We start from the raw sequence: 27,438 nt of genomic DNA, 5'->3' as shown, positions 1-27,438 counted from the left end.
AAAAAAAAAATGACATCATGAAATTTGCAGGCAAATGGGTTGAACTAGAAAATACCATGCTGAGTGAGGTAACCCAGATCCAGAAAGATAAATATGGTATGTATTTACTTATAAATGGATATTAGCCATTAAATAAATGATAGCCAACCCTACAATTTGTAGATTCTGGGAGGTTAGGTATAGAAGAAGAGTCTAGGGCTGGAAACACATGGCTTTATCTCCCTGGGAAGGGAAAATAGAATAGATTTCATGGGTGGACCCAGGGTGAGGGGAGACCAGAACAGGAATGTCAGGGAGGAAGTAGGTTTGAAGGAGGGAATGTGGGGAGAGACAGCTTCAATTACAGAGAACTTGAGGGTTGGAGTGGAAACCTAGTAGAGTGAAACCTATCTCAACATATGAAGGTGACCCCAATGAAGTCCCCTAATAATGGAGGATATGGAGTCCCAACTGGCTATCTCTTATCACCAGACAAGACTTTCAGTACTGGGACTCAGTTGCATTCAATTGAGTTGTTGTCTAAGGGGGTCCCATGGAAATCCTCAAACAACTGAGGCTGTTACTAAAAAAAAAAAAAAAAAAAAATGTATTGCCTGTCACAAACTGACAGCAGGATCCCATTGCTGATGACAATATTTGCTCAACTCATTGACCATGGAGAAGTCAAAGTGGTACCCAGATTGATCCTTTGTCCCTATATTCTAATGTCTTTGGTGAGCAAAAGACTACCAAAACAGAAACATAACTCAGCAACAATACCTTTGACCTACAATCTGTCCTGACTCCAAGATATGCCAGGGCAACAGTGGCACAGAACTTGTGGAAGTAGCTAACCAAGGTCTGATTTGACTTAAAGCTCACTCCACAACACTGATCCATACCCAACACTGTTTGAGTGACCAAAACCAGAAACAAGACAAATCATAGACCATAATGTAAAACCAAATACTACTGGTCTGAAAAAAAAATCAATAAATGACTCCTAATGATATTCTGCTATACTCATAAATCAGTGTCTTATTCAATCATCATTAGAGATGCTTCCTCTCTGATGGTGAAACTTCTTCAGCAAATAGGAACAAATGCAGAGACTCCATGGTGAGACATTACATGGAGAGAGAGTCCTTGGAGCACACATCCCTAAATAGAATGTCTCCCTCAAATTCCCTCCCTCAGAGTCCAGAACCCTTCAGAAGAGGATGTCAAAAGAGTATAAGATCCAGAAGAGATGGAGAACACCAGGAGAACAAGGTCCACTGTATCAATTAAGCAAGGTTCTTAGGAACTCACAGAGACTGAAGCAGCAAGCACAGGTCCAAGACAGGTCTACACCAAGTCCTCTGCATACACATTATAGCTTTCAGCTTAGTATTCTCAGGAGTGTGTGAACAAGTGGCTCTCTGACTCTGTTGCCTGCTTTTGAGACTCTTTTCCTCCTATTGGGTTGTCTTGTCCAGCCTCAATAGGATGGTTTTAGTTTTATCTTATTATGTTTTATTTTGTCATGTTTGGTTTTTATCTCTCAGAAGTTCGTTCTTTTCTAGTGAGAGACAAAAGAGGAATGAATCTGGAAGGGAGGGGAAGTGGAGAAAAACTGGGAACAATAGAGGGAGAGGCAACTGTAGTCAAAGTATATTGTTTGTGAAAAGAATCCATTCTCAAAAGGAAAAGAAGATAAGAAACACAAATAGAAGTCAAGAGGCCAATACAAATAGCTCTGCTGTGGTTCACAGAGCAATGAAGAGCCTGCTTCTTCGGCTTCCCCTCCCCCTCCCCTCTCTCTTCCTCCTCTCCTTCTGTTTCCCCTGTGGTCTTTATTCGGCCATTATTTCTCATCTTCTCTCAGTTTCCCTGACAACATCCCCTCACCAAGCTCTTGCCCACTGCAGGCCCTTCCTCTTCGCTCTTCCCATAGCCTCTGTCCCAGCTCTGTATCACACCTGAACTGAGAGGGCCTCCCTGGTCTAATCAGAAGCACATTGCACAAGCATCCCACTCCACTGCCTCTATCACACACCACATCCTATGGGGTTGTCTTTCAGCACTTAGAGCTGTTTTTATTCTTTCTATTTTTATTACACCCAGCACTCTTTATCTACAGGTTCAATATTCCCAGATTCAAACACCTTCCATTTAAATCTTCTAATTAAAAAAAAACTATACTAAACATATATAGACTTTTTAAAAATAGGTTTTGTTGTGTTCTATTGAGGGTGCCATTTGTCATTTTTTACATTCCTTTTTCAGTAAATGATCTTGAATTCTGTAATTTAGATCTGGAATGTGACAGTTTAATACAGCCAGTGGCAGTCAGGCTGCCTGGCAGGGTTATCCATTTGTCTTTTCAAGTGATTTTCCTATTAAACAAAAACAAAAACAAAAAAATCTCATAAAAAGGATAAAATCATTACCTCAACACTATAACAACTGCTTACATGGTGTTATACTTTAGGAGGTCTGACTAGCTAGAAATGCTTTAAGTATATAGGAGAATGTGCTCAGTGCTACACAAAGATTCTAACTTTATATGAGAGACTTGATCAGACATGAACTTTGCAGAACCACAAGGGTCCTCCATGGATACAATGTCGGGGTGGCTGTCCTAGTTTATCTCTTGTCTCCTTTACATGACCCAAGCCACTAGGCACTGCCGCTAACTCAGCCACAGCAGCCACCCAGATTCATAGGCAGTGTAGAGGAAGCATGCCTTGATTGAAACTCATCAAACTCTAGAATTAGCATCCCTCACTATTCAAATCCACAGGATCCAGCTTAGAGCTCTGAGGCAAGACAGTCAGCTTTGCTCTGCTGGATGGTATCAATGCTGGGACATGTTCTTCCTCTTGGAGAAGTTCCTAGAACATTTGGTCCAGAGGACTTCCACTATGGGTCTGTCTTCCTTCAATACTACCCCTACCTTGCCAGACAGCATTTTTTTTTTTTTTTTGCACTTTCTGAACAGCAAATGTGCTTCCAAGGTGTGGACTCATGTCTTAACATTCTCCATCTTTCTACCTTAGAATATCATCCCTTCCCAGGTTTTCAAAAACTTCTAGATCCTGATAACTCCTTGAGGCCAGTCACTACAGAGTGACTCATTTGCAAATTTGTAAAATTAATTTCTAAGACTTTGTATTTTGACACAGAAGGCCAAATAAGGTTTGTCCTAGTTTGGTAGCTGCTACATCCTATTCTCCAAGCAGCAGAGTGGTTCATTTCCAGCCTGGACGCCTCCGTTTTATCCAAGAATTAATTCCCTGAAGTAATTTCACTAGCATGTTTTTACTTCTGTGAGCAAGTCCAGCTCTGCCCTGCTAGCCTGTTCTATTAATAGAGCCATCTTGGTCACAGAGAATGACTCCAGGGGAATCTGGCAGAAGGGATTTTGCAGACACAACTTATTTCAGAATCCTGGGATGGGAGAAGGGTGCTGGATTGTCAAGGTGTGAACAGTATAACCATAACAAGAGTGTAGGAAGGACAACAGAGGGTGATGAGTCTGAAAATGAGGGGCCCTGAGAGAAGTAGAGCTTACAGGAGTGAGGGTCTTTGAAAATAGAGAAGGGGACCATGTGGCAAGTGGGAGAAAGAACTTCTAGAAACTAGAAAGGAGAAAGCAATGGACCTAACACCTTGGTTTTGCCTAAGATTCATTTCAGATTTAGCTGACTTCCAAAAGTAGAAAAGGATCAATGTAGGCTACTCGAAGTTGCTAAGTTTGGAGACATCTGTTGGCAAATGAATAAGGAATTAATTCACTGGATCCACTCAGAGCCAGGCTAACACCCAGCAAGTCACATGACTACCCTGTGCCTCACTTCCCCACTAAGCTCAGAACCAAAAGCATAGGTGAACTGATGGATTAACTCTATCGTTCAACAAGCAATTATTGAGTGTCAGATATGTCCCAGGAAGGAGGCTAACTGTTGAATAAAACAGAGAGCACTACATCCCATTCCTTTGTAAGTACACTGTAGCTGTCTTCATACACACCAGAAGAGGGTGTCAGATCTCAGTAAGGATGGTTGTGAGCCACCATGTAGTTACTGGGATTTGAACTCAGGACCTTCAGAAGAGCAGTTAGTGCTCTAAACCGCTGAGCCATCTCTCCAACCCCAATACATCCCATTCCTGACCTCAAGGAGATCACAGTTTAATAGAGGAGTAGTGGATGTTGTTTGGATGACCCCACAGGATCGTAAACTGTCATAGGAGAAACTTGTGAAAATGAATAGTCATGAAAGGTCCTTTAAATAAAATGGGCTGGGGTGATTTAAATAAAACCATAGAAAGAAACTGATCTACTTCTAAAGATGAGGTTATTTCCAGGCACATAGGACATGACAGATACAGGCCATTGTTTAAAGGTCTTTTTCTTAGGCTCTAAGTCTGTGGTCCTTCTTCTCTCAGCTTGAAAAATACAGTAATGTGGCCTCTGAAACAGACTGGGTTAGTGAGCAGGGGAAGGAGGGATGGCATAGGGTTTTTTTCTTTTCTTTTCTTTTCTTTTTCTTTTTTTTTTTTTTTTTTTTTTTTTTTTTTTTGGAGGGGGAATGAGGAGAGGGGATAAAATTTGAAATGTAAATAAAGAAAACATCTAATAAAAAAGTGATACCTAAAAAAAATAAATAAATAAGCGGATAGCAGACAGGTCATCAGTTAAGAGCACTTGCTACTCTTGCATAGGACATGAGTTACTGCCACGGGCTGGCTGATCTGGGCCTCCCTCAACCCGCAGGAGAAATGAGGGTCCTAGTCAGATCGACAAGCGTAGGCGAAGAAATGATGGCAGAGACGACACATGAAGTATAGGATCTAAATGTATTTCTTAGAAATGGCATCAGACTTTTACAGTCATTGCAAAAGAGAGATGGTAAATCTGGCAGCTCAATAGTTGAGGTACATCTGAGGCTATCTGAAACATACTGGGTCTAAAGCAGCAGCTATCTCCTCTGAACTGGTGCTGCATCCCCCGGGCCCAAGTGCATGAATCTGAGACCTAGCCCATCTAAGTTCTAGTCTTAGTCTGAGCGCCAGTGTAAGTGCAGCGTGAGTCCCTCTGCGAGTCCTTCTGCGAGTCCCAGTCCTCGTATACAAAGTGAAAAGCAGGCTTAAGTAGCATACAGCAAGCAGGGCAAATTACAAGAGTCACGTAGGCAAGTGACCACACATCAAGGTCAGTAGGGTCTGGTAGCTAGGTGTGAAGCAGGAGGAAGAGGAGTGGAACTCTCCCTGGTGAGGCATTTTGATATTCCTATGCTAATTCTCTGGTTCTGCTGGAGGCAATGACCAGGAGGTCTCAATCTAGCATTTCCTGCTAATTCTCTGGGTCTAGCTGGGGGCAGGCAGATTCCTTGAGAGAAATTCCAAGTTATGGACATCTTGGTGTTAAACTAGGGTAGGTTAGAAACATTGTATTGACCAGGGAAACAATGTCCAATCTTAGTCATTTACGAATCATTTCTTGGGGTACCTTTATGCCTAATTATGAGGGCATGTTGATGATTAGAAAGACTGATCTGGAACACGTCCGAGTTAGGGGATATCAGCGACTGTCTGAAATCCAGGAGGCATAGATCTCCTTTTGGATTCTTATTGCCTCTTATCCTTTATCAGGATTTTATCCCCAATATTTTAGATGTGACTGGAGTAGACGAGTGTGCGTAGCAAGTTACATCCCTAACACCCATGGTGAAGGACTCACAAGCACCTGTGGCTCTAGCTCCAGGAGATCCAGTGCCTCACCCAGCTTCTGCACACACATGTACCTGTTCCTATGTGCAGGCATGTGCTCATGTGCGTGTGCATGTGCACAGAAAAAAAAAACACATAATTGAAAACAAAAGAAATCATAAACAAATAAGTAGACACAGGAAACATCTTATGGTGGCTTGGGCTGACCAGCTAGGGAGGTCTGAAGGTGCAGAAGCAGACTAGGGCAGTATCTTGGGAATTTTTTCTCCTTTTGTTAGAATTATGTTTGTGGGAAGAGTACACCGATAACTGGACTTCAGCTGTTCAAATTTAAGGAGTTTCAGGATGATGATAAGGGCCAGTTTCAGAACCTGAAACCAACAGAAACAAAGAGAGCAGTAGGTATTTTGGGGAGCTTTCTCTATATCCTAAGGGCATTAGCATCTCCATAGCTTTGAAAGCACTTCTGCATTCTTAGGCAATGTATTCACAGTGTGTTTTCTTTTCAGTCAGAATTATTTACTCTCACCTTTCCTTTACAAGAAGCAAAAGACTGACCGAAGAAGACCTTAGCTACCTTGTTTATGGAAGCACAGAGAAACACCCAAGCATCTTTTCCAGGGAATTCATTCTAAGAAGAAGAAGAAAAATATCCAGGACTGGCAGAAGCTAAACAAGCTGCTACTAATGGAGAAACAAGCTCTTGGGATGGGGCCAACTTTACTTTGTATCTGACCCAAGTTTCAAAATAATCTTCTTGAAGCTGCAGGTATGTATATGTGGTGCATACATGTAAGTGTGTGGGTGTGGGGGTTCGTGTGCCCTCATAGGGAAGCCAGAGGAAAATATCAGATGTCCTGATCTATCACTGACCATCTTATTGCCTTGAGACAGGGGCTCTCACTAAAACAGAAACTCTCCATTTTGTCTAGGCTACCTGGCCAGAAAACTCTGGAGATGCCCTTCTCTCTCTGCCTTCCTTGGTGCTGGGGTGAGAAGCATGCATAGCCATGCCTGGCCTTATACATGTATGCTGAGGACTAAAACTCTAGTCCTTGTGCTTGTCTCTCCTTCAGGGTTCTCCACATGTGAATTCATTACCTGCTTTTTCACTGGGTAAAATGATTTTTCATTACAAAATACTTTTTAAACATTTGTTAATTATAATTTTTGTCATTATTATTACTATTACTATTACTTAATCATTTTCTGCACTCTAGTCATTATCCCACCTCCGGTCCTCCCTCTGACTGTTCATCATCCCATTCCTCCTCTCCCCAATCCCCTTTCTCCAAACGGATGTCCCCATCCCACTACCCTCACCCTATCAAACCTCCTCACTCCCTGGGGCCTCAAGTCCCTCAAGGGTTAGGTTCATCTTTTCTTACTGAGGCAGACCAGGCAGTCCTCTGCTGTATATGTGTTGGGGGCCTCAGACCAGCTCATGTGTATGCTGCCTGGTTGTTGGCTCAGTGTCTGAGAGATCTCAGGGGTCCAGGTTAGTTGCGACTGCTGGTCTTCCTATAGTGCTGTCCTCCTCCTCACCTTCTTCCAACTTTTGCTAATTCTAGCCAAGGGGTCCCTGGCTTCTTTCCATTTCTTGGGTGTAAGTATCTGCATCTGACTCTTTCAGCTGCGTGTTGGGCCTCTCAGAGGGCAGCCATGCTAGGCTCCTGTCTGTAAGCACACCATAGCATCAGTAATAGTGTCACTATTACTGATTCAAAATACTTTTTAAGATTTCACTTTTAGAGCCATTTTTAAGTTCATAATAAGACTCTAAAGCAGTTGGAGAGATTGGCCATCCATGCCTGCACATAGTCCCTCACTGAGAACATCCCCCTCCAGGGTATAACTTGTAACAATCCACTAATTATCACCCAGTTTATTTTTTATATTTGGTTCACTTCCTGTGATGTACACATCTCACCTTCTCATTTCCCCGAAAAAATAGTGCATATCTCAGTACAAAGGAAAGATGAGGGGGATATCTTTATGAAAACTTTGAGAAGTAAAGAAAATCATGAATAAAACTTAATATTCAGAAATGGTCTCAACATTTTGGTGGCCGTCTCTCCTGTCATGCTTACACAGGACACACATATGTCTGCATGTCAGTATTAATGTTGTGTAACCGCAGTCCTCTAATCTCTCAAAATTGATGACAGATTTTGTTTCAGAAACTTTTTTTATTTTTACCCTAAGGTTTTTCTTTTGATATAGAAAAGTCAATGGTTATTAGAAATTGCTGCATAATTATACTATATACACAAGAGTTCTATGACCCCTTTAAAAAAAAATCAGAGTTAACCAATATCAGGAGTCGCTTAACGTCTTAACTCTGACTTATTGATAGAATGCCAAGGCTGCTCAGTCAGCATAGCGTCCACATCCATGAATATGGCAAAACAAATGAGCAAGACAGGAAAGAGAGCTGGCTGCTGTCATCATTGTCACCATTGCTATTCTGCATCTACTTCCGCTGTCCTGGGATGTCCTGGCAGCTTGCTTTAGAGTGAACTGGCCCTGGTCCTTCAGCAGATTGTATTCACACGTGCAGAGAGGCAGAGACGAATCATGTCTCTTTAGCAGAACCTTAAAACACAAAGTTTTCAACACAATTGAAGATATAAGTGGACATGATGGCCAATTAAACGAGTCTGAAGACTGGAGACTCTGAGTGAAAACAGGAGTCTGTTTGTCTCACACTCAGTTGAAATACTGCATCGTTTGTTACAACAGAACTACCCCAGATGTGTCAAGGAAAGCCATTGCTACCGTATGCTGACATCTTTATATGCTGACTCCTTCTACCTGTCAGAGGTTGCTTTTGAGTTCACCAAAGCCCATAGCCATCCTATCTAGTATCATTCGATCAAACCTTCTGAGGTTCTTTTCTTAAACTATATTTCATTTATAAATCTGCTAGGACAAAACAGGAGGGAAGGTGCAGGAATCAGGGAGATACACAGTTAAGCTGCTGGAACCCCTCACTCACGGCTGCTCACTGCATCTCTCCACAACTGTCCAGCTGCCCAAACTGCTTCTTCACACTACACAACCTTCTTCTCTACTGGAAGGTCTGGTCAACAGCTGGAGCCAGGACTAGAAGAATCCGACTCTAGGTCACATTGGCAGAATGCTTCCTGAGACTTGGCGGGTACCATCACTCCTCTGGAGACTTGAGTATTCTGTCATCCAGCAGTCTTCAGTCCTAGCCCGCTGAATCTCACATTCAGTGACTCAAGCTTCCTCTCTCATAGTTCCTCTTTCACTAGTCAGATAATGACAGCTACAAAGCCAAGTCCTTCATTACCTCACTGTGTGTGCCACGATGAATTCTTTGGAAATCTAATATTTGGAGTTATGTATCCTTGGGAAGGGAAATGGAGTAAGAATTAAACTTATCATTTGCTTTTCTCCCTCTTTCCTCTTTATTGGCACACAGCTCCATATTGCAGCTCTGCATCAATCCCTGTTTAAGTCACACCACACATGGTGGATGGCTCCTAGTGCTTAAAACTCACCAGCTCATCGGTCCAGTCCACAGAACCATCATTTAAAGTGAATATTGTTTGCTTCATTTAACAGGTAAGGAAACAGACAGTAAATAGACGTTTCATGGTGTACATTTTTTAGGCAAAAGAAGATAGTTCAGAACCCCACTCTTACCAATGTTGTAAATTGGTTCCCCAGAGTCTCAACCTCCGACTTTACCATTTAAGAAGAAAGCAAAGAGCTGGGGAGATAAATTAGTTGATAAAGTGTTTGACATAAAACTGTTAGGATCAGAGTTCTAATCCTCATCCCCTAGATAGCAGCACATCTGCAATCCCTACCCTTGGAAGGCAGAGACAGGGGATCCCTAGGACAAGTTGACTAGCTAGATACTCCAGATTAATAAACTCCAGTGTCAAAAAGAAACTCTACCTCAGTAAATAAAATGGAGAGTGATCAAGGAAGACTACCGAAATTAACTTCTGGCCCAAGCACATACCCATACATGTGTAGCCATACACATGCAGACATATACAGAAGCATGCACACCATTCACACATAAACACAAAAATGTATCAAAATAAATTTTAAGAAGACGGCATCAGCATTATTGGTAAACATAGAAACAGTTGAGACTCAAGATTGCCAAATTTTACTCTTGGCTCCATCTGTTAGTATGTGGCTTTGGATGTATCATCAACCTTCTTCTGTCTCAATTCCCTCCTCCATGCAATGTAGGCATTAGTCTTTCATGGTTGTGAGAGAGAACCCAGAGGACTCAGGAAATGCTCTGCATATTATCTGCAGGGAAAAGGTCAGCAATTATGCTCTGGGTCATATAAGTAAGTGATTCATACAAGAAAGAGCTTTGCTTCAAATAATGAGCAAGCTCAGGGAAGGTACTGTTATACTCTGATGGCACTATAAAGGATAGGTGTGTATCCTGTCTAAGATGATAGTACCATTTCGACCTGACCCAGTTTTAAGTCACTCACCTATTAGCTCATTTAGCCCTCACAAGAATCCACTCATATGAACATCACTGCAGTTGAAGGTGATGGTGGCCATGAGAGATTCTAGAAGAAACACCCCTTCTTATAGATGTAAACCTGGAGTCACACAAGTAGTAAATATCAGAGATAGAGTTCAAATACAGGTAGCCTGTTTCTAGAGTCGGAGCACTTAACCAATATGCTGGTCTGACCCACAGACATTATTCCTTATTCTGAATGGCAGCAATAGCCTTAACATATATTGGACCGTGTTCTGAGCTGGGCACATGCTGCTTATGTGCATATGTGCACGCTGCTTCCCTCATGTTTCCATGTGTTAATTCATTCTCAATGGTATAATGAGCTCACATTTTATGGATAAAGAAGTTGAGACAACAAAAGGTCAAGGACCTTGGCTAAAAGTACACAATATTTAGCAGAGCTGAAACCCTGTCTGTATGCACCAGACAGCGCTCTTCTCATCCACACCAGCACCTGTGCTGAAAACTCTTGAATATCTGGACCCCAGTTCAGACCCATTCTATTAACATCACTAGAGATAGAATCTAGATTTCTGCCTTTCAGACAAAACAAACAGTCTTTTAGAATTACATCTCTATCATGCTGCTTCAATCAGAGTCCTTCCAGTCCACGAGAAGTTAGACTTATTTAGGGTCTTCCTATCTACTAGCCTAAAAATCCAGGATGATGTCCTTGACTCCTTAGCAAAGAGAACCTTGAAGGGACCCTATATCTAGACCCCGTGTCCATTGAATCTGTTCCTCTTTTGTGCTGATAGATAACCATAGACAGGATATCTACCACAATGTGGAGGACAATGCAGAGGGAGTGACAAATAGCTTTAGAATGCCACCTACTCATAACTGCCTATGGGTAAGCCTTGGTATAACACAGCTCTGAGGACCACGTGTTCTGAAGACTTCATTCCGTTATAGAGTTCTGCTCTGCTTGCTGCTTTCACATCCCTCTTAATCTAAGAATTATATGAAAACTCCCGGGAGGCTACCAGTCCTTCACTGGGCAGTATCTCTGGCATTTACAATAATAATGCTTAATCTCTTTCAGGCATTGCTCCTGGAGCAGATTAATGATTCAATCACTACCCTAGGAAAGAATTTAGGGATGTGGGTTGTCAGCAATAACCATCACCCTTAGAAAACATTTGGAAAGCTGGGCAGTGGTGGCTCATGCCTTTAATCCCAGCACTTGGGAGGCAGAGGCAGGTGGATTTCTGAGTTCAAGGCCAGCCTAGTCTACAGAGTGAGTTCCAGGACAGCCAGGACTATACAGAGAAACCCTGCCTCATAAAAACAAAAACAAAAGACCAAAACAACAACAACAACAACAAAATATTTGGAAAAATAAAATAATGTTAGTGAAGGTAGATTGAGATGTTTTTACTACTGGCTCTGATGTAAAAAAATCTTAGGAAACTATTTGAAGTTCAGAAAGGCACATTCTTATTAGTTAAGCTAGAGACCTTTTATGGACAGGGAACAAGGACAGCTCTGGCTGACATGACTCTCACTGAGGTGGGATGGTGACAATTGATTTCTTATACCCAAATTTGCCTACAGCTTCCTGATATGATTTGTTAAGAACTGGTTATAAGTAGAGATGCATTCTGAGGATTTAAGGTAGATATGACTCATTTTTTTTTTTTACAAAAGTTTAAATTTGTGATTCTTTTAAGATTCTTACAAGATTACTTTTAAAGACAACTAATAAAATAATTACTCCTTTCCTTGTAACCACAAATTGTTGCCTGCTCATGAGAGAAACTGGCTGAGAAAACTACTTGCTTGCTTACACGTTGTTAATCTATAGCCAGTTACTTAGTTACAAATGTACATGGGTTTGGGGAAATAATTTATTTTCTTTACCTGTACTACATAATGTTATTTATTGTATTAGGGAACACACTGGTTTTTTTCATAATCATTTCCTAGAAGAAAACTAGATGTAATCACACAGTAATTTTAGACTGCTAGTAGGATTTTTCTGGGTTTATAAGCTATGGAAGAAAGAATAAAGTGTGGAGAGCTGGAGCATTGTTTCTGCCATCCATCAACAATGTGTATGTATGTATATGTGTAAAGTTTGTGTGATGGGGGACTGAAACATTGTTCCTTCCATTTATCAACTATGTGTATGTATGTATATATGTATGTATGTATGTATGTATGTATGTATGTATGTATGTAAAGCTTGTTTGGGTGTGTGTCAGGGCTTGCTCCATCCACCAGTTGTGTGTTTTTATGCATATATGTACATGCAAAATGCTTGGAGCCAGCTTGCTGGAACTTTGCTTTAACCATTCTATGTGTGAATGTGTATATGTCTGTCTGTAGTTATATATGTATTTATGTATGTATGTATACATATATACATTTGTGTATATGAAGTTATTGGACTCTTTGTTTTATACACTCAGTGTGTGTGTGTATATGTGTGTGTGCAAGTGTGTGTGTGTGTGTGAATATGTATGTGTGTGAGTTTTCTTTCCTTCCCTTCTGTAACTGCTGCAGTCCCTATAGGTATCTAGATTCACCTACATCAGCTGCTCTCAACACTGACCCCTCATTGGCTGCCTGCCTCAGTTTACCCTCTTGTGCTACCATAGCCTTTCTCCAAAGCCACAAAGGTGTATTCCACTCAAAGGTGTCAACAACCATGAAGGACTTTGGGAGAAGAATTGTTCGATTTTCAGACTTTGCTATTCTTATCTGTGTAATTTTTTTCTTTTTTGAGTAACATCTCTGTTTAAATCACAGAGAAGGAAGAGTGTGGGAAACAGTGTGTCCTCCACAGGTCCACACATACACAGCATTTCAAGCAATTTCTTCATGTTTCTTTGAACCAATTTTCATTCTTCCCACCTGCCTTTTTTTTTCTTTTTTTTTTAATTTTTATTAGATAATTTCTTTATTTACATGTAAATTTCTCCCTTCCCAGTTTTCCCTCTAAAAAACAAAGAAACAAGCAAAAACAACAAAAACAAACCCCAGCTGCCTCCCCACTCCCCATGCAGCAAGTACCCATGGAAGGAGTGGCAGAGATTAACTATGGAGCAGAGACTGAAGGAAAGACAAGCCACCTAAATATAGTTATCTCCTGAGAGGCTCTGACAGTACCTGACTAATACAGATGTAGAGGCTCACAGCCATCCATTGAACTGAGTACAGGGTCCCCAGTGAAGGAGTTAGAGAAAGGACCAATGGAGCTGAGGGGTTTGCAGCCCCTTAGGAAGAACAACAATATGAACTAACTAGTACCCTCAGAGCTCCCAGGGTCTCAACCACCAACCAAGGTCTGCAAATGGTGGGACTGATTGTTCTGGCAGCGCATGTATAGTGGAGGATTGCAAATTCGATCATCAATGGGAGGAGAGGGGGAATGCCAGGCCCACCTGCCTTTTAGATCTTCTTCTGTCTCTTCTAACACTTCCTGTCTAAGTCTGATTCTTTGTTCCTGTAACAAAACACACAAGACTGTATAATTTATAAACTATAGCTTTATTTAGCTCATGTTTCTGGACACTGGGAAGTCTAAGACCATACAATTGGAAATTGCCCAGATTCTGATGAGGGTCTTCTTTCTACATAACATGTTAGAGGACTTCATGCACTGAGACAGTGCAAGCAAGCTAGAGGAAACTCCCTTTTATATAACAAAGCCACTGTCTCCAAAACCCAAAGGCTAATCCATCCATGAGTAGACCCCCATCACCTTCCAAAGACCCATCCCTATTTAACATATGAACTTGGGGGTTAACTTCTCTACATATAAAACTGGGAGACACATTCAAACCATAGTGCCTCTAATTCATGTAGCTTTTAATAGGGCATACATCACCTCCTGCTGCCTCTCTTTAGGCATGGAAATTCCTCATCCACAGCCAAGGAGAACTCAGGACCTACAACCTTGAAGAAACCCCCCAGTTGCCTTTATCCTCAACAATTGTGGTTGAGATGACCTTGATAGCACGCTTCTGGAATATTTTGAATTTGAGAATATAAGATGGACAGATTTTCATCCTTTTTATTAACATTGGTTACTGGGGGAAAATGTTGAGTGCTAGAGAGATGGCTTAGTTGTTAAAAGCACTGTCTGTTCCTGTATAGGATAATTTCCAGCACCCATTTACAAAGATCTATAACTCCAGCTCCAGGGAATCTGAGACTTGGGACCTCTATGGGCATTTCCACTCACGTGTACACACCCATACTCAGACATATACCTAGACATAATTAAAAGTAATAAAAAAATCTTAAAACCAATTGAATAATGCACTCAAATGCACTTGGCAATAAAATACACTAAAGATTATATCAGCTGAAGAATCCAAATGGCCTTTTTAAAGAAGATGAAATTTAAAATGTGCCTTTAACATTCAATCTGGATTTCTCTAGCCCTGGGTTATCTTGGTCTTCCACAGATTTCAATCAGGTATGTCCAACTTACAGTGCACCCAAAGACAGCTATGAATGGAGCATAACACAAAAACATAAATGTACTTAAGCATTATGTTTTGGTATATTTTTCAGTAACTATACTGAACCATTTTTTTTTGAGGTGAACTTTGTATATTACAACAATGTGTTGCAATATCAAAAGATTGGACATGCCTAAATCCTGTCATTTGCCAAGAGCTCACAGATTTAGGGTTACAGATTCATAGTCAAATTTCATCAGTGCCAGTGGAAGCCAGGTGCAATTTGTACTAAAGAAAGTTCACTAATAATAAATGTCATGTGCAGGAACTGAGATGGTTTGTGATTGCAACAGTGTGTCCCATCCGTCCTTACCCCTAAAACCATTTTCATTTAAACACTAAATGGTTTAAAACCTGTTTGACCCTAAAACAGGGGTTCATGGCAACTCAGGCAGTCTCACCCTTGCTATAGCAATCTCCCTCAGCTCTGCAAAGTAGAAGATGAAGGGAACCTTTCCCTGAGGTTGTCTGGCCACTCTGCAGTGGAGAATCAGCAGCAGCACTCCCTTCAGACCATGAAGGGAACTTCGGTGTTTGCACTGCAACATAATTGCCCCAGAATCACTTCTGCTAAACACTGTCTCCTGAGTCACTGTAAAATCCTGCCATTGGCCCCATTTCAAAAAGACCTTAAGGCACTGAGTATGAAAAACATTTAGGCTGGGGAGTGGATGGATGACAAAACCAAAGGAAGAGAACAGTTTCGTAAGATAAGTATATGTTGAGTCTCTGGGAAATTTTCTTTTCTGACGGGGCACAGATGAATAGAATGGAACCAAGGACTGCTAAAGCAAGCTGTGTGTAAGTTCCATACTGCTATTGATCAGGAAACCTGCAATTGCCACTTCTCTATTCTCAATTGTGAAATTTATATTCCTGAGGCAAGTGAGACTGGATAGGACAAAGGGCCATGAAACTACCGTTCTCTAGACTCAGCACAATTGTCACTGTCATTAACATGCACAACTCTAGTTACACACACTGGGTCCTCACAAAACCAGTCCTGCCAACAATCAATTAAGGATGGGTAGGACCTCATAAAACTATTGGCTGTCAAGAGATTCTGGAAGAGGGAAAATCGCTGTCTTTGCTTGTTCGCCCTCTGCTGAATTTACCAGGCTCTGGTGGATGGTTCAAACCTATGGTCACACAGATGAGTCTGGTTAATCATGAGTCACAAAGTAAAACACATATACATGAGCATGAGAGGAATAATTGTGGAGAGGAAGATGAGGTGTTAGGGAGGTGGGAAGTGAGAAGGGTCAGTATATATGGCATACATGATTATTTTTAACAGAAAGGAGTTGGAGGAGAACTTTAATCTCCTGAATATTTCCTATCTACCAGGAAATGTGCTAACTACTTTAAATTGTTTCATTAAGACTTTCAACCAGCTCAGACTGTGGCCATCATTATCCTTACAAGATTAGGAGGAAATATGGTCACTGTCTTAGTTAGGGTTATACTGCTGTGAAGAGATACCGTGACCATGGATGGCAACTTTTCTAAGAACAACATTTAATTAGGGCTGGCTTACAGGTTCAGAGGTTCAGTCCGTTATCATCAAGGTGGGAGCTGACAGAGTCCAGGCAGGCATGGAGCAGGAGCTGAGAGTTTATCATCTTGTTTCAAAGGTGAACAGGAGAGAACTGGCTTCCAGGCAGCTAGGATCAGGGTCTTAAAGTCCATGTCCACAATGACACACCTACTCCAACAAGGCCACACCTCCTAATAGTGCCACTCCCAGGGTCAAGAATATTCAAACTACCACAGTCACCCAAGAAAGGTAAAAACAGGGAAATAGATGACAGATCTGAGATTTGATCCTAGCTTTGTTTTACATCATAGCACACACACACTTGTGTGCATGTGTGTGTGTGTGTGTGTGTGTGTGTGTGTATCACCTATCCATGAATATATAGAATATATAAACATCCAAATCTATAATTGCATTCTTCTGTGTATGTGTATAAATAAATATGATATACTCATACCACGACATCTACATTAAAGATGAACCTTATATACATGGTGAGTGGTAGCTGAATCCTTATTGAGAAGATCATGTGTTCCCAAGTCCACTCAGAAAAGATGCCTTTTATGAGAACAGCTGCTTTTGTTCCTCACCCACGGCCACTGTTGTCATTGCATCTAAAACAAGTCTGGGCAGAGAGAAGAGGCAGGCAATGTGAGGGCCAAGATGGAAAACATGTTGCATGACAACAAGAACAATATTTAGTAAAGGAAGACAAGAAGGTCGCAGAAATAACAAACAAAGGCTCAATGAACAACTGAGCTGCCTGTGCTCTCTCCCGGAATATGTCTCAAGAGCAAACAGCCACACTCCTTCTGGGCTGTACAAATCAGTTATTGTCTGTCAGCTATTCCAGAGGGAATGAGGGAATGACTTGGGACTGGGGACAAGAAGAATAAGGGCGGACCTTGTGGTGGTGGCCCGTGTAGACCTTGGACCCAGTGTTCCCCAACATTCAAAAGTTGCTTGATTTTCCCTGTTGTTCCTTAAGAGGAGATGCATCTGGTTGGGAAGACAAGTCACAAGACTTATCAGTCCCCAGAACTATCACATCACTGTGAGTGCTCATTAATCAGATTCACACCCCAGAGTACCCAGTGATCCCAGGCCAATCCTATTGCTTAAAGCAACTTAAATGCCATGCAGCTCAATGCTAGCCAGAATTTCTTATAGGACCATGGATGCATCGTCCTCTGTAGAAATCTTTCAACATCTTGGCAAGTACAAGTAGCAACAACATTAGATTCTGCCCATACTCTTAAGAAGTACATTTTAATAGCCCATACTTGTTTGGTTTAAAATGCCCCCTTTACTCTTTCTTCTGTAGTGGTAAGATATTCTTCAATGGCTTACTCCTTTCAAGTGAGAGACTAAAATTTTTACAACCATTCTCTATGGAGCACTAACTCTATCCAGGAGTATGAGATATTATGTCAAAAAAGGCTCTGTGGCCAAACAACTTTGTGATATACTAATGGTGGCTTTCTTTGTTGCTGAACTTTTCAAATCTATAATGTACTTTGTATATAATTAATCACTAATCACTACATCTCCCAATATATTTTATCATAGCCTCTTGGAGTCTCCCTTTTGTTATTAAACATCAACCTGGACTTACAATTTGTGAATCTCACTTTGTGACGAATTGCTAGGACGAACCTAACATTCTCTCAACATGTTACAAAGGTCTTAAAGAAAAGGACTTTGTCTTACTTCTCATGGTATCCCAGCACCTAGAAACATACTTGGTGCTTGATAGCTAAACATTGCTGAACAGATACACGAATATGAGCATAAGGGGCGGGAGTAATTCCTGAAGTGAAGGCTGTTTGTGACAAAGACAAATGTTAGACTCTTCTCTTGCTATAATTCCATCTTTATTGTAGAGTCTGGTGATCCATCACAGTCACCAATCTGGACATTTTTGTCTATTGAAGTTTGTGTCACATTTCTATAAGGCTTGTGACACTTAGTAATATGTTCTGAAACATGAGCCAAGGGAGCCAAGCTTACCCAGAAGAGATTCTAGACACCCTTTGGAAAAGAACAATACATACCCTAGAGACAGAAAGCCAGGCCAAGAAGACCTGGACAAAGATACTTTGCTGACAGCTACGTCTTCCATTAAATTCAGGTAAAATGAGGAGAGGTTGGAAATATGAGAGAAGAAGCTCCCAGCCATAATTCATGCTCAGGTGCCAAGTCCTAGGACACCTAAGACATCCCTCGGTTTTATTTTTAATTCTGGAAGAAAGACCTTGTGGTCAAGGGGGTTCACTGGTCACCTTTAGTGAAATCTTTTGAAGTAATGAGAAGGGACAGTGGGCTTGAAAATACCAGTATTTTAGTTTCTCAGAGTCCTCAAACAGTTTAATCAATTGAAGTAGATTGGACTGCGATGTTTCCCCCAATTAAGGGGTTTTGCATTAAAGTGGTTGAATTTTTGTTTTTTGTTTTTTGTTTTTTTCTTCCCAAACCAGCATTTGGGGTATGGAGACAATCAATCTCCCTGCGAGCTGCAGTTGGCTGAACATGTTCCACACTCCATTTTGGCAAGAGCAATAGCCATGGTTTTCCAATCACAAAACCAGCTGACCAGACATCTACTTATGAAGACACATGCTGCCAAACCACTAACCCAGCCCTCTGAGACAGCCTGAACCTCTGCGAGGGCAGCAATGAAAAACATCCAGCCTGCAGGGTTAAAGCTGATTTCTCTGTTTTCTCCACATCCCTCTCCCACAGAGGTGAGCAGATGACCTCATTAAAGCAGCATTCAGCTCCCTAAGGGTGAAGGGTGATAGAAATAGGTGTCTTTGCTCTATATGGCACAACCCCAGGCTGGTGGTGTCTGGCAGGCACTGGATTCTCCAGGCTAAAATGACTTGGTTAAAAGACATCCCGGTATTTATGGAAAAGGCTCTCCTGTAATATCCATCAGTTATGTCATGCCAAAAAGAAAAGAAAAAAAAAAGAAATGCTCACAAACCTGCTCCACCTAGCCCATGGCTTACAAGTGTTCAACTGATGATCCTGACAGAACAAATCCACAAGAAAACAGGAAAACACAGTGTCGGGGCCACACTTGAAATCTGTCTCATGCTCAATTCTCTTCCCCTGCAAACACACACATGATTCAGATGATAAAGACTGACCTTGGGACAAAGCCATGTCCCATGTCCGATCAGAGTGGGGTCCACAACACTGGACAGCCCTCCCTGAAACTGGTTGGGTTTTCAGTCTGCTTAGCAGCTGTTTGCTCTATACAGTGGCTCCTCTCAGGATCCACATGGTTCCACCGAAGCTGATTTCTCTGTTCTTCTCCACATCCTCCTTCCACAGGGGTGAGCAGATGACCACATTTGGGCCAGGCTGAGAACTTGTAGCCTCAAAGGGAGAGTCAGGCATCAGGGTCGTCCATCATTTAGCCCCGTTGGACCTACTGCTTAGGTGGTACTGCTGTGAACTATTACAGTACTCGCCTTATGCAGATAGACGGTCTGAATTCGAGACGACAGTCAACAGTCAACCTGGGCAAGGACCGGCAACTTTACCTAAAGTTCCTCCATATGTGAACTTTCCAATTTCTTCTTATGTTTGATGCAAGGACTGAGTAAAATTATAGAGAGTGTGTTCTCGTCATAAACTCAGTCAGTTGTTTAGGTAACCACACTTAGAATTAAATACATCAGGTATGGTATAATATGACAGAACCCCCTTCAGAGTTGCCCCCATCTTTGGAATTTCACTAACATGAAGAATTTGATGTGGAACCCCTATTTATTGTATTCTCAGCCTACAGGAGCTAAGTCTATCTAACAGGTCATTGCTGCCTGGAAAAAGGAAAGGAGTGGAGTAGGGTCTCAGCCAGCTTTAATTTTCTACCTTTCTTGCTGTTTACAGATATGAGGCTTAGCTTGTCATACTTTAAAAAAACAAAACAAAACAAACAAACAAACAAAAAAACCTTCTTTTTCCCTGTAATAAACCTACAGCCTTGGCTCAGATCTAATGCTGACTGACAAAGAGAATTCCTTCAATGGGGACCAAGCTTGGTGGGTTTTCCATCACCAATCTGGTAGCTTCTGGTGCTCTAGCTAGCGTCTGAGTTCTTTATTTTGGAATTTGGGAACTGGAATACGTAAGAGGAGGAGAAGAGTCTGGGTACTTGTAACTATAAAATAGCGCGGAGTGAAGCTGACAGCTCTTTCCACATGTTGAGGAAGAGATCACAACCTTCCTCATCTATCACGGAAATGGCACTTTCCCAACATGCACACACCTCTAGTCAGTTGCAGTGTCTAGAGCTGGCCTAGGGCGATGCAGGTAGATAACCTTTCTTTGCTATCAGGAATCTTCTGTCCCCTAATGGGGCAGATGGAAATAATTTTCTAACTTAAGGCCAGTCCTAGGTCCCTTAGACACCATGGTCTCTGCCAATTCTGTCTCTCCAGTGTAGCACAGATGTAGGCAAGATTGAGTCAAACTCATGTTCTATGCCAGGGACATTAAAAAGTCTTCCCAAGACTTCTGAGTATTTACAAGGGCCTTACATGCTCTGCAACACTTCTGCTTCTAAGATTCTATGCTCTAAAGTACTTCATCCACAGCTTATGACCTAGCCTCACCCTCACCTAGCCACCACAAGTTCATGCACAAGGGCATTCATGAGAGATAAATACTATACCAAGGTGTAAGGAGGTCTCAGAGAGAAGCAAGACCAGGTCCTATAAAATGTGTGAGTTTGTAGTACTTCGTCCTGCCTCTCCGCTGGAGGGATGGGGAGTGGCTGGCACCATCAGCATGCTGCTGGCTGGAAGCAGGGCAAGGTCTGAAACATGGTTCACAGCGGTTCGGGTCTTCTCTCTGGGTACCTAGGTGCCACCGGTGTGCAGACGGGAAAGGGAGTCTGAAACCAGGGATTCAAGATCTACCTTTCCCCTTGCATGACATCTGCACAGGCAGAGCCCAGGAAAGGAGGAATCCAGTCTGGTTGAGAGAGAGGGCTGAGTGTCTCCGAGGGGCTAGAGGAGAGAAGGCCTTCCTGGGGAGACTTAGGCATTTAGTCAAAGGTCTTCTCAGCCATTACCCTTAACAGCTCTCTGAGATGATCCTTGCTTGTTCTTCCTGGTTTATTTGATGGTGGATGTGAATCATACATTTTATTCAGGATGAACCAAGGATTAAATACCTTTTACAGGAAGGAATACCCAGTAAGGGAAGCTCATTGGCTGAAGGCTCGGGGCTATCTAGATACCTCATTAGCACGGAGAAGAACTCCAGGTGTTATGCTATGTGACTCGTGCCCAAGGTCCTCAGTGGGCTGTCTTGTTTATGTGTTCCAGAGCAGGTATACCAACAGATAGGGAGAGGTTCCACTCCTACTGCTCTTAGGTTTCTGAGATTCCTGGAGTCTGAGCTCATTCAACATTGCCAGTTCTTACTTCTGTCTGGTAACACAGACCCACATGTCGTACATGGGTTGAAACATAGCTAAGGGTTATGCATATATAAAGTAGGTGCTTTTAAATCTCCTGTTAGTCAACCAATAAGTCCTTAGTAGTTTTATACACTTGAACTTCTCCAAACTCGGTGTCCAACCTTCCATGATTTTTCTTCTCCCTATCTGTCCTTCTGTCCCTGTCTCTTCGAGAATGTAGATCAGAAACTCAAATGCTGGTAGGCAATATCAAACATAGGAACTTGGGGTATGCCAACTGCAGAGAGGAGCCTACTAGATACTTCAGGCAAGTGGCCTCTGGTGATCAATTTGCTGACCTTGGATCTGTAGCTTCCCTCAGCATCTCAATTAGATGGCAAGGGTTCTCTTCTGTTTTGTGTGACTTAACCCTCACCAGGGTTAGATGAGCTCAATGGGATGTTACAAGGTAATGTGATCTTGAAAACTATGTAGCCAAGGTTTACCTAAGGCTCCACTAATTTGTGTTTGTAGATATTTATTTATTTATTTATTTATTTATTAATTAAAAAATGGGATCTCATGATGTAGCCTAGGCTAGCCTCAAACTTGCAGTCCTCCTGCAAAGTGCTAGGATTATAGGCACAAAACACTGGGCCATGTCCTGAAAGTATTTTTTTTTATTGTAGAACCATTATCTTTATAAGTCATTAACTGCACACACACACACACACACACACACATACACACACTCATTGCTCATTGTCATCAATATTCACATTGTTGATGTCACATGGTCACCAACATATATTGCCAAAACTTTTCCATCATATCAAACCATAACTCTGTACTCATACAACACTAGCTTCCAATTGCTTCCTGTAGGCTCTGGCAACTGACATCTTATATTTCCATTTTAATGAATTTTACTGTACCTCATTGTGGTGGCTTGAATGACAATGGCCCTCAAAGGCTCATGCATTTGAATATTTGGTCCCTAGTTGGTAGAACTGTTTCAGAAAGGAAAGAGTTGTGGCCTTGTTGGAGGAGGTTATGTCACTAGGGGAGGGCTTTGAGGTTACAAAACACTAGCACCACTCCCAGTTTTCTCTCTCTTGCCTGTTGCTCCTGGTTCAAGATGGAAGCTCTCAGCTGCTGCTCCAGCCACTGACCTCCACGCCCTTGCTCTGCCATCATAAACTCCAGCCCTTTGGAACTGTAAACTGTTTCTTTTGTTAGTTTCCTTGCTTGTGGTGTTTTATCACACCAATAGAAAAGTAACTGTGACACTCACAAATGGAATCAGACAATGTTTTTCCTCTTTTTGAACGGGTCTTAAGTCTAATTAGAGAGCGTTTGGTTACCACCACCAATGTATGTGTGCCACTACTGCCCCTTAGGCCCATCGCCATAGTTCACAGGTGTTATAGCTGGTAGGACTACTGGCTTTGCCCTCCTTTGGAAGCTTGCATGGTACCTTAGGGTACCATCTGAGAGCTAGTCCTCAGGGAGGAAGCTTTCAGCTCACATTCTGCTCAAGGGGCTCCATGTTCTGTGTCTGAAGTGCATCCACCATGAAGTTATTTCCCGTTGGGATGCCAGGCATCCTCAGAGTAGATGCTAGGGGAACACCCTCTTCATGCTCCTCACACAACTCCACCCCAGCCAAAAAGGCCAATTTTCATAGCTCTCCTTGGAATGTGTTAGCGGATCCATTATAAGGAACCTCTCATGTTTTCTGGCCACACCTTCTCCCTTGCTTATTCTCCATATTCCCTGTCCCAGCTGGCTGCTCCTGCTCACTGAATGCCTGTGCTTCCAATTATCGTCCTTAGTTGGTTTGTGTTATTCCCTACAAGCTAACGTCTGTTGGAAGCGACACTTGTGAACTGATCCGTGTTAAGATTTCATTTCCCCAGAGCCCCATATTTTCAGTGAGGTTTTCCTCTTAGGCAGAGTCCCGCTGGCAGGGCTGCTGCAGTCTGGTGGAGTCAGCGGAGTTGGGTTTCCCCTCACATGCTGTTTATGTTAGGTTTATCACTTGGCCCCATGTTTAGATTCTCCCCCTCCAATGTGAATCACATGTCCATGAACAACAACTTCCCGGACCAACCCACGGGGTGTTTACATACCAGATACTCTTTTTAGAAAAGTAATTAAAGGAAATGTCCCTCCCAGCTTTCCTTGACAGGCTCAGGGAGTGGACTCATTCCCTGCAGGAAGAAATATTTTCCTTCTCCATTCTGCTTTCTGCCTTGAGCTCAACAATGGATAATCGTGCTAAACACATAAAGCTGGTATTTGGTTCAGTCAGCAGCTTGGCTGACAGCTCACCTCACACCCTCCTCTGAGCTTTTCCATAGCAAAAGGTAAAAGAGATTTTTAGGTCAACAATAAACGAGTTTTTCAGCCCCTGGGCAAGTTGAGCTGTTTCCTTACTTGTACAGAGTGATGCTGTCTCACTTAGCACAGAAGCTAAGCAGGGGAGAGAGCTCATGCCACCCCGAGGGTCTGGAACACCGTGCCCTGGAACTGAGAGGAAGCAGGATCTTCTAGAGTAGGTGTAGGCCACCCAGAACACCCTAGAGATTTGCACCCAAAGGGCACACGTTCAAGTGGGGATGAATCTTAATGCAGAGTCCTCAAGTCATCCCAAGTGTTTAGGCTTTGAGATTATAAGCCCTCCTCAGAGGGGCCCTCCTTCCTTCTTCCTTCCTTATCTAGGCTGCACAAGATGTCATCGAGGTTAAATTTGGATGAGACAAGCTAACCATCTTCACATAAGCTCTGTGCCACTGTGATATATAGCCAGCCCAAACACTCCCACCACTGGGGCAGTAAATCATTAAGGGAGACTTAGTTGAACACAGGCAGGCTCCTGTACACGGAAATTATTAACCAAACATGGGAAGGGAAGTCTCATGTTTCTAGACTCTCTGTGTTGACACAAAGAGACGCCTCTGAAGGCTGTGGTCTCTCTTTCTGCAGCAGGCCCAGTGCATTCAACAACACTCCACTTCCATGTCTTTCTTGGGCATTTGCCACCCACCTGCTAGAGCAAAGCCCCCTCCTTTTGTATGGAGCACAGGGTATAGCCAGCCAGCACAGAAAGGCTACAGGAGGGTCTCAGAGGTGCCCTTCTTCTAAGCAAAGTTATGACCCCCCCACCCCACCCCAGGCAAATCTCAGCTGTGAGATTTTAAGACCTCATCTGGTGAGGTTTTACATTCTCTCCTCTCACCTCACCTCTCCAACTCCAAGTCTCACACCCGTAGCCTCTAGCCTCACCTCCTTGTACCTCAACCCTTCAGCATGGCATCTCAGTCCTCCTCACATTTCCAGCTTCATTCACCTCACACCTCTCGCCCTTGCAGCCATCCAAAACAGACAGACAGACACAGACAGAAGTTCCTGCTCCCTGCCTACTAAGAGCCTCTTCTGTGACCTGCCATTCCCTGGCTTAGGCTCCACAATCTGTTAAGAGGATGCCTAAAGTACTGTCATGTCCCAACCTCTCTTGTACTCCTAGGAGCCCATCTCCTGGGGACTGTGGGTGACAAATATGTGACATGTGGGAAACAAAGGAGCCGGGACTCTTTCAAAACAAATGCTGCACACCCAGAAACAGACTGCCAATTTCCTCTAAGCTTCTCCAGGATGTGTGCTATTTTCTGAGTGAGCAGAGCTCCTGCGCTGGGAGTCTGCTTTGAAGAGTTCCCACCTTAAGACTTTGTCAGGCAGGGTTCACTGGAGAAATGCCCACCCAATCCCTGTTCTTCACCCCTGCGGGACTACTTTCCCAGGAAACTTTGACTTTGCAAATCAGAGCCAGTAACTCACAGGGAATGGACTTCCCAGGACAACGTGGTCCTTTAAAAAAAAAAAAGGATAGATAGATAGATAGATAGATAGATAGATAGATAGATAGATAGATAGATAGATAGATAGATAGGACAGGAGCTCTTTTCCTTCAGGACATAGTTTAGTCCCACAGTTAGGAATATCATCCTTTTCTTAGGGCGGACAACAGGAGCATTATATCTCCCAGCTAGGAACCCCAGTTTATCATTGGAACAACCCCCAACCTGTCCAGCTCCCCATCAGACCACACAGAGGGCTCCCAGTCACTAACAGTACCTCTTGGCAATGATGAGATGAGAAGGAGCTGCAGGAACGCGAGCCCCAACTGCGCCCATCGGTCCAGCTCCATCGTTCCCGCTGCTGCGCTGGTGCCGAGTGACTGGAGGGATGCCTAGGCGAGAACAGGGCAGCCGGCTCTGCTCTTGCGGGACCTCCCCAAGCTCCAGCTGAAACAGAGCTCGGGTTTCAGCCAGCCGGGCTCTCCCACTCTCGGCTAGGGGAACCACCTTCGGCCAGAGCGACGTCAGCCCAAAGCTCTCGTCTTAACCCTTGCGAGGCCCAGGGAGTCGTGACCACGCCTGGAGGCCGGTGCACAGCGACCTACGGGGGAAGCAGCGGGATACCAGAGCTGGACTTCCGTGGTCAACCTTTGGTGATGGTGAAAGTAGAGACGTGTGGCCGGCAGTACCTGGCTGGGAACAGAAGTAGGAATGACTGTGGGACCTCTCAGATAAGGCTAGGAAGGATGCTCATGCAAACATCTTGCACCTGAGCTAGAAAGCTGAGAGAACAGAGGATTGGAGGCTGGGATAGATAGGAGGCTAGCCTGGCAGTAGGATGGGAGGCTGAGAGGGCAGGATGGTACTAGAACCTGAGATGAGAGGCTTATAGAAGAGGTTGAGAAAGATGGTATGGAAGACTGGATTGGGGCGCTTGGACGGGAATTGGTTGAAGTTCCCCTAAATCAGCCAGGCAGAGCCAGATTAGAAGAGTGGCCTGGGGTCCACTCAGTTTGCTGTTCAAGCATTAGGACCAGAGTTTATTCCCTGAAATCCATAGAATCCTAAAAATTGCCCCCACCATATGAGACTGAATATGTCCTTCCCCAACAGGTGATGGGAGGGTAGAGGAAACCCACCTGCACTCTCCTCTCAACACTCCTCTACCTCCAAGCTCTTTCTTTCCCCCTTTTCTGCCCTGAGCAAGTGCAGTTGAGAAACGCTGCCCTTGGCACACACAGGCTACTGGGAAATCCTGACTGAGTTCATGATGGTGGTGAGTTCAGCAGCATGAGATACTTCCAAAGAGCATACAGGCAGGACCCTAGTGTCTCTTTCCCACAAACTTGGAAAATGAGCCCTTGAGAGTCTAGGGTCACACAAGTAAGGGGCACAGCTGAGGTTTGAGCCTATCACTCTCAGACCCACAGACTGTAGTGCTAACCATTATGCTGTTTAGCTTCAAAGGTAACACTCACATAAAAGTAAGTTTAAGCATTATAGTCAAGAAGTACAATCGGCAGCATTTTCTATAGTTTCTGGAATCAGAAAGATTCAGATTTTAAGCCATTTGCATAATAAGATCATTGAGCTACAAATGGCAAAGCATGGTATACTTGAGTCTCATTTAGACCTGGGGCTCTGGGATATGCCAATATTAGTTTGTAATGTTGGATTAAAACTCAAAGTTATGAGACATGGATGATTCTTCAGGTCAAGACTAGTGAGAAAAGTAATATTTCCATCCATGGAGGAGAAGAATGAGAACTTTCTAGAAGGAAAGCTGAACCTGACCAATACCCTTGAGAAACAATGCACATACATGAATTAGTCTCTAAATTGTATTTATTCATTTTGCCCAAAGGATATATGGCAAAGTTAACCAACAAAATGCACTTTAAATGGTTTAAGTAGATGATAGATGG

General features: G+C 42.9%; 1 protein-coding gene across 2 annotated transcripts in view; it reads right to left on the bottom strand.

The window, feature by feature from the left end:
• Window positions 1–26,018, bottom strand: part of Pamr1 (peptidase domain containing associated with muscle regeneration 1) — a 97,061-nt gene extending 71,043 nt beyond the window's left edge. Inside the window, exon 1 of one of the 2 annotated variants that reach the window (XM_031371158.1) lies at window positions 25,791–26,018. In XM_031371158.1, the coding sequence (XP_031227018.1) occupies window positions 25,791–25,863 (73 nt within the window). In that variant the 5' untranslated portion in view covers window positions 25,864–26,018. Of the gene's footprint in view, window positions 1–19,223; window positions 19,300–25,790 lie in introns of those variants that run through there. The other variant, XM_031371159.1, reaches the window with a different exon arrangement.
• Between the last annotated feature and the right edge of the window lie 1,420 nt (window positions 26,019–27,438).

Source organism: Mastomys coucha, unplaced genomic scaffold, assembly GCF_008632895.1.
Source record: "Mastomys coucha isolate ucsf_1 unplaced genomic scaffold, UCSF_Mcou_1 pScaffold15, whole genome shotgun sequence".
In the NCBI taxonomy this organism is placed as follows: domain Eukaryota; kingdom Metazoa; phylum Chordata; class Mammalia; order Rodentia; family Muridae; genus Mastomys; species Mastomys coucha.
This window is presented reverse-complemented; position numbering and strand designations above follow the sequence as displayed.